Source organism: Pinus tabuliformis, chromosome 5_2 (genome assembly GCF_031772625.1).
Source record: "Pinus tabuliformis cultivar Carrire ecotype Pingquan chromosome 5_2, CPIR1, whole genome shotgun sequence".
In the NCBI taxonomy this organism is placed as follows: domain Eukaryota; kingdom Viridiplantae; phylum Streptophyta; class Pinopsida; order Pinales; family Pinaceae; genus Pinus; species Pinus tabuliformis.
Window position 1 is genome coordinate 84,686,991 of NC_142306.1, and position 8,601 is coordinate 84,695,591.

Sequence of the window (8,601 nt, forward strand, 5' to 3'; positions counted from 1 at the left end):
AAATACAAGTTACATGAAAATTCTCTTCCTATGACAGTTAGGAAGGCTAACATATGGACCTGTCTCCTAAGGGACAAGGAGTCTACATCCTTCCAAAACATATGAACTCTATCTTTGACGTGAACTGACCTATCATTTTGGAGTACTCTTAAATCTTCCAATCATGGGGGGAGGGGGGGATTATATCCTTGAAAAGTTGATGTGCACCATATTTTCCGAAGGAAATAAATATTAGACAACCTTATCATATGCCACTGTCTACCTCAATCCTTGATCATGCAAGCATCACCTAACCTTGACAATGGGAGTCATGAACACCTACTGAATTTTGCTTGTAACCATGCCCAACATGCCCTAGCAATTGGACACCTCCACAAGACATGCTCCATTAATCCTTCTCTTTTACATTGAACAGAAAATAAGTTGGAGATGTTACTTTATTGTATCTTGTTTTAACCACCAAACCCTGATGGAGCATCAACAAATCCAAACCTTTGTACTTAAATGAGTTCCTTTCCTTCCAAAGAGTCCAACATTCACAAGTCCCACCTCCTCCCAGAGTCACAAGTCTGACAGGTCCTGACCTTATTTCTTCCCCTCAAAGAGCCTAGAAGGCCTTATTATTTTGCACTTACCGGGTGAAAATGAGAGGGTTGGGATCTAAGTTGCAGGAAACGTGGCCCTAGGGGGCGTTTCGCCAGGGGAAACGAAACGAAACGCGTTTCCCCGTACCGTACGGCCTGGAAACGCGTTTCCGGCCGTACGGCCACGTTTCCCGAAACGGAAACGTGGCCGTACGGCCGGAAACGCATTTCCAGGCCGTACGGGTCACGTTTCCCCCAAAAAAACATTTGTTTTTTAATTTATTTTTTTTTCTAATGTAGATCTCTTACATTTGTTTGCCCTAGTGTTGATATGCAGTTCATGGTAATGTTAAATTCTTAAAGTAAAAGTGATATTCTCCTTTATTTTTCATTTTCATCCTTTTACTTAAATTTTTAACATTACCATGAAATGACTCAGGATGTTTGAGAGTGGTTTCGCCGTCATTGGATTTCATATGGAGAAAGTAGAATTTTAGATCTTACTCAAAATCCAGCAGACTTATCTGTTTTTCAGGATTTCAGGATTGGGGGGATTTCAATGTTTCCATTGGATTTTATCATGTACTAGGGTATGGAACTTGTATTTAATCGAGAGAACAAAGCCCTCTATGCAGGGGAGACTCCCAATAATCAAGAGAATGTAAGGTACTAGGGTATGAAACTTGTATTTAATCAAGAGCACTAAGGTCATTCGACTATGTAGGAGGAGACTCCCAATCAACCACGAGACAAAAAATTAGAAATTTCTCGTGGCTGATTTTGGATATTTCTATTTTCATTATGTGATTATTCATGAATAAATGTGATGTAAATTTAGATACTTATAGTCTATGCATTGACAATTGACAATTTTATCATAATGTAATAAATTAGAATGTATCATATATGCTTTATGATTGCACATATTTCTTAAATTCCTAATATATATATATATATATATATATATATATATATATATATATATATTCGCGTTTCCCCGTTTCCAAAATTTGGGGAGGTCGCATTTCGTATCGCTTCCCGTTTCAGAAACTCGTACCCGTTTCCCCGTTTCGTGCAACCTTGGTTGGGATACAATGCATGCTCAGGTAAGGTAAGTGACCTTGAGCTATGCTCAGGTAAGGTAAGTGACCTGATTGGTGCATGAACCATTTGAGCAGTACGAAGTTTATACAATAGTTCTGCCCGCTTGGGTGGGTTATACAGCTCCAACCCTATTTCAAAATAGGCTTTCTGCTCACCCAATATCATCTTTGTGACAATTAAGGATGTTTCTGGTAGAATGGCTCGACATCGTTCAAGGATAATGGTCCTCGTGAAATCTCTTGGATTTATCGGACCAATTGTTAATCCAAAGAAGCGTAATTGCTTTTCCTTTGAGCTCATCAGAGCTAGAAGGGGATCTCCTGTCACGATTCCCACTAGTTGTTTTCCTATATATATGCTATAGAGAGAGGGTCGCCTTCGCGGAGGCATATATGGGGTACAGCGCATTGGTTTTCCTTTGCCGCGGGCTGGTGATTTAGCTACAACAACAAAGGGCATAACATGAGGAAGTGGTGGACCGGCATAGGAGAATGGATGGAAGGAATAATCCCATAGTTGTAATTTGTATTATACATAGTCGAGAGAGGTTGCAGAAGACCACGCACAAATTGGAATCGAGACATCATTGTACGAAATAAGAAAGGATTTGTTACGAGAGCTTTTTCATATTGAGAGTCATAGGAATATGACTAAAACGGAACGATACAGCGACACTAAGTTACTCAGAAAAAGCCATAATTCTATTTTCTATGTAATAATGCTTTTGCGATCATATCCGAAGGTTTTTGACCGAAATTCGAATAGTAAATCCTTTAAGAACTCCGATCCATTCACCGAGATATTTGCCAAGAGGGAAGGTAGCTAGAATTAGGTGAAAAGTGGGTCTTCAATCCGATAGGGAAGTGGATCTTTAGTTCGAGAGGGAGGTGGGTATAAGTCCGATAATTAGGATCTATAAACTGGTAAAGGGCTGGCTGACTGGCAATGGCAATGGAATCAATGGCTGGCTAGCAAGGGAAGGTCACTGATCGGAGAGAAGCCCATTGAAACTTCAATGGCTAGAGCGGAGCCCACTAGAGTATTTTAGAGAGAGAATCTGGGATAGCCTAGTATCGACTTAGTATGGTATGTCGGCCTGACCTTAAAGTGGAAGAGGTTTGTTTAGAAAGAGAGCCGAGTCATAACGGTGTCACCTATAGGAAATAGATAGACTGGAATGGAAGAGCCACTACACGATAGGGTGGGTAGCGGTGGCTCGGTGTACCTTCCCATTCCAGTTGAAGGAGAAATGTACTAGTAGAGCCAGCTCGTACTCACTCCCCTTCCTCTATCTACTATGAGATCTATCCGAATCCCTGCTCGTCCTAATCAATCAATTAATCGATTGAAGCGGATCTCCAACTTCCTATGAAGAACTATTAACAGGTTATCTAATCCTGGTTGGACTGGCCCCTACTCGATGGATGAGCATTTGGTTAGGGACCCCTACGGACATTTGAGAGAGGTACCGGTCACTATATTATTAATTATGTTACCAGGGGACAAGGGAACCAATTGCTCCTACCTAACCCAGACAAGGAAAAAGGCCCTCCATGAGATAAAGGCTAGTCCAGAGGAAGGGTTTCTCTCTCTAGCTGGTGGCTCTATTTTAGAGTGAGTATGGATGAAAATGGGAAGTACTTCCACCACGTCCTATTTATATGCCTCGCTCGGTCATCATTTCTACATGCCCGTCGAGGGGCTTTCTTCGCTCTCACCCACTGGTCTGTCCTTTCCAGCAAACTGGCCTACACTGCTTGGACCTACCTATCATACCTATAACGACTTGCTTGTGAGCGAGAATGGATATGGGTGCCCGACCGGGAATATATATATAGGAAGGTGGGTGTTAGTGGTAATAACACAAACGAACAAATGAAACTACTGCTTTCTTGAGTGTCGTAATTCTGTAACTATAGATCTTGCCTCACCTTCACTACGGTGATCTAGGTCTTACGCATAGCGAAGGTAAGGTCCCTATATTTATTCCCCTCAAAGCCTAAACACAAAGGTAAGTAAGGAGAACCTGACCTGAACTACGCAAAGGAAAAGGATTTCGCTACGGGGCTTCCCTTCATTCAAAGGTCCTGAAAGGAGGTGAAAATGTGAAATTTCTAAGGTGTTGTGTCCTCTCCCGTTGGTCGAGCCCTGCTTACGCATCCTCTCCTAATACTATGAATTTCATGTTGGTCGAGCGAGAAATCGGGCCCTAACGGTCGAGTGTCTAAAGATCCTAAGTGACTTATTTGGTGGAGGGGAAAAACCCACTAAACAAATGTAGATTTTTGAAAGCCACTCAAAATCCCTTTATGCATGTTGGTGTAGCTTTTGTATCTGTATGTAGGATGACCCTAATAGAGCATTGAGCTTTCAGTTTAGAAGAGTTCAGAGTGAACTTTAGCTTCCTCTTTATCTATTGATTTGTGTCTCTTCTCCATTTTAAGTTCGAGAAGAACATGGAAAGTTTAGAAAAGTCACTCAAGGAGGTCGCCACTCTCATCTTCTTCTTTGCTCTGCTTTTATGTTTCAGAGATCTCTCTACTCGGTTTTTTCCTTCCTCTCTTCTCTTTAATTCTGTTTCATATTTAATCTCTAAAAATGGTAGTCTAAGACCACATAACCTTAAATAAATGGGCATTTCATATGGTAAGGAAAGAAATAAGGGTTCTCTAGGCATAAGATAAAAGACAGAAATGAGACAATAAACGAGGCAATATTAGACTGAAGTAAATAGATCTCAAGACGATACAACCTAAGAACGAGCAAGTAGTGATTGACGAAGATAGGTGAGGGGGAAAATTCAAGGCTAGAAGAACTTGACAAGGAAAACATACAAATAAAGGAGAGTAAGCAAGAGATTACAAGTGACTGTGATTTCAAGCACAGACAGAAGATTGAGTGCTCAAGTGTGAGAAATTTGAGAAGACAAAAAAAATGACAGCGAATAAACCTAGTCTTATGTCCCTTTCCACTACTAAAGTATCAAAAAATTGTTTAGTTATTTTTGTATATTTTGAATTCTCTCCTCGTCTCTTTTACATGACCATTTTGTATTCTTATATAATAATTTTTTTAATGGAACTTATATTATTTCAAATATGCATCAAAGTTACAATAAATAGAAATACAAGTTACATGAAAATTCTCTTCCTATGACAGCTAGGAAGGCTAACATATGGACCTGTCTCCTAAGGGACAAGGAGTCTACATCCTTCCAGAACATATGAACTCTATCTTTGACATGAACTGACCTATCATTTTGGAGTACTCTTAAATCTTCCAATCATGGGGGGAGGGGGGGATTATATCCTTGAAAAGTTGATGTGCACCATATTTTCCAAAGGAAAGAAATATTAGACAACCTTATCATATGCCACTCTCTACCTCAATCCTTGATCGTGCAAGCATCACCTAACCTTGACAATGGGAGTCATGAACACCTACAGAATTTTGCTTGTAACCATGCCCAACATGCCCTAGCAATTGGACACCTCCACAAGACATGCCCCATTAATCCTTCTCTTTTACCTTGAACAGAAAATAAGTTGGAGATGTTACTTTATTGTATCTTGTTTTAACCACCAAACCCTGATGGAGCATCAACAAATCCAAAACTTTGTACTTAAATGAGTTCCTTTCCTTCCAAAGAGTCCAACATTCACAAGTCCCAGCTCCTCCCAGAGTCACAAGTCACCCACTTACTAATTAAGAACGAAACAATAGGGATATTAAATATTGAGCTATTGTACAAGCTCTTGGTGTCATATTTCAATGATTTCCCATCATTCCACTTCCAAATCCACTTTACTGCTGATTGCCAATGTAATTTCCAAATATAATTTGTGAGTTAGATATTGCCCTAATGGCTGCTGAAATGATCCAACAGTTGTGTATTTTCAGTGTCAACACTGTGTATGTTGCCTATGATGATCTGATGTTCCAGATTTGGAAGTTTGAATATGATTTCCAGAGATATCAGATTGTAGGGCAGAAACACTTTTGAGTGTAGAATCGTGGCAATTTTGTGAGGAGAAATTTTTCATCTGCACACGAAATTCTAATATTTTCCATTTCTCCTTGTTTCATTGTTTCTTAAACTGTTCCTTGCACGCACTCTTTTTTCATACCTCTGTCCTTTGGCCATTCCCAGTTTTCAACTCCATTCAGCCAATCCATTCCCTACATTAAAACCTATATGTAGAATTAAACAAAACACAATAATAAACAGATAATTGGACTAACATCACACTAACCCTAAACCAAGCAGACCCTAAATACCCCCCAAAAAACGCTATTATATATTCTTCATTGCAATATGAATTAATTCCACACTTTTCTAACTTTGTAACGTGCCACTCTTTTTTATCTCTCCCTAATTATGGGTGAATTGATCACCCGATAAGTCAGATAAAAAACTCTTTAACGCAGTTCTATCCAGAAACTCGAGCAACAACTTTCGGTCAAGCCATTATACGAAAACTCCATACCATGCAACGTAGGGCAGAAAAAGTAGCTAAGTGACAATTGACAAGCCATTATACTAAAAATCTAACATGGAACGTAGGGCATAAAAGTTAACTAACTATGAACATAATTTCAGAATCTAGAGATAAATCACTAGATGCTATGTCCCAAAACTAATTTGTCACAATCAAGCATTGGAGTTTTGTTTTATACATGTTCTGATTGTGCCAAGAATCACCAACAAGCATGCACCTCTGTCACAACCTTCAACGAAATGAATTCTTCCTGAAATCAAGTGGAATACTTCTCTTGTTGACATGGCAAAACACTCTTCATGTGACTTGTATTAAGTTCATTGCTCCAATCTATGTTACCAATAGTCCCCATTACAATAACATCATGAGAAAGCAAAATGCTAAGACCCCTTTAATAGTCTGACATTGACAATTAATTTGGATTAACTTGTCCATTAGGGGTTATTCAGTATTGGATATCAGGAGTTTATGGTCACGAGAGAATACCAGGACTTTATCACAGTACATCATGATGAAATGTCATGGGTTCAACTTTTCTAACATAATGATCATCATAGTGATATTAGAATTGTTTTCCTATTTTTTAAGGAGTTATTGTGTAACTCGTATATATCTTGGAGTTGTGCTCCTCGCTCACGTTAGTGTATACATGCCACATGGTGTGTGCTTTTGGTTTCTTGTGATATTTTAAGTATCTGGACCAAAGTTTACAGAAGTTGGCATATGTCAGTGAATCTATATGATGTCATGTCAGGGAAGAGTTCATGGACCTGTAAACTCTTGCTCAGACCATAGTTTGTTATGATCTTGGTTTTGGACTAGAGCCACTTCCCTGGGTAAGTACCCTTTTGATGCTATCCATTTGCTATGTATTTGTTTTTGGTTTTAATAACAATCATTGTTAAATTAACCCCTCGGGCAGCTCAATTGGCGATTATCGTAATAATGAAATGTTATGTACCATGAGATTCCAGGTTCAAATCCCCCTGAATCCCCCAAATTTCCCCCAAATTTAATCGTGGCCACATGCTTGGGGCGTCATGGTTCATCTATGGATTATAGTGGTGGCAGTCAGAGTCAATCTTTATGGTTCATCTAGGGATTATGGTGGTAGCAATCCAAATCAACCCTGTGTCACACGAAGTAAAAAACCAGCCCCAGTTGCCCATTCCTCCCTCTAATAAACAAAAAAACAAAAGAAAACAATCATGCTAAATTTATCCGAAGTGCTCGAAATTGTTTTTGCCCTTGAAAATGTCCAAATTTATGCCTTGATTTTTGGGATGCTGACAAGAGTACGCATCGCCCTGTTCTCAGTGAGTAATTACTACATACGAGCTAATCCTAATGGACCCTACAGCAGGTTGGTTTTTGATGAAAACAGGTGGACCTCTCTCGTGCTACGTCTATGTTGGAAAATTATTTCTCTGAGCTGTTGTCTCTGTTGTTGTCGCAGGTGCTTCAAGAAACACATCCAAAGGGGCTGTGCCGCGTACAGCATAGTTCCTTCAGCTTAGGTGTCAAGTAGGTAGGGTAAGTTGTCACTATTCTGCCAAAACCATCAGTTACTGGTACCTGGCCTCATCGCTTTCAAACTCTTTCCATTTGGGCAATGGACAGGGTAGACAACAGTGAGAAGGAGACCCTGCTGGACAGTTTCTAACTCGATCAACCTCAACAGTGAATCAACACAATGATCTTTTAGCAAATTAGCGTCATAATTCTAGTTACAGTTCGGTTCAATCTGGGATAGATTATTTAGTGAAGAAACATGGTTTAGAAACGCCACTTGGAGTTCGTGCAATGATTCTCCATTTTAGTACAAAAGAAAAATCTATTAATAGCAGAGGGTGACAGTATAATAGAATGAATTGTTAAAGCAGGTGAAAAGGTTACCTCTGGCGATTTGGGAGAGTAATTTAAAAGAAGAATTGGGAACAGAGAGGCGAACGGTGTCAATGCTGCAGCATCCCCGCACGCATGTGTTTGAGGGAACTGCGTCTGCTTCCGGCATCTTCACAGAGCGTTCGCTAATCACGGATTGCTGCGTAACTTCACTTCAGTCGAGATATGCTGCTCGCAGACACTCTCCGTATGGACAGTGTGAAGCTCGTAATAATAAAGAGAAATCGCTTGCTGCTCTATGTGGTGGCACTCTTCGGCAACATCGGAAAAATCGTCGTTGACCAGTGGTTAAATTGGAACCGTATTTATGCGTTTTCTTTTTAGTTAACCATTATATCTAACAAATTATAATACTGCACGTCATTATCGAGTTCTATTCTATTTTTAAAAACGTCAAATTCAAACATACCCCTTTATGGTATATTTATTAATATATATTTGTAAATTTGTCAAATTTATCTATACCTATTTATATGTTACTTATCAATTATATTTATAAAGTTGTTAAA

General features: G+C 39.4%; 1 protein-coding gene across 1 annotated transcript in view; it reads right to left on the minus strand.

Moving 5' to 3' along the window:
- The window catches only part of LOC149157663 (protein kinase family protein / protein phosphatase 2C (PP2C) family protein), a 169,674-nt gene extending 161,297 nt beyond the window's left edge, over positions 1-8,377 (minus strand). Inside the window, exon 1 of the mRNA XM_089435949.1 lies at positions 8,084-8,377. Within this exon, the coding sequence (XP_089292075.1) occupies positions 8,084-8,201 (118 nt within the window). The 5' untranslated portion in view covers positions 8,202-8,377. The remainder of the gene's footprint in view (positions 1-8,083) is intronic.
- Positions 8,378-8,601: the final 224 nt, after the last annotated feature.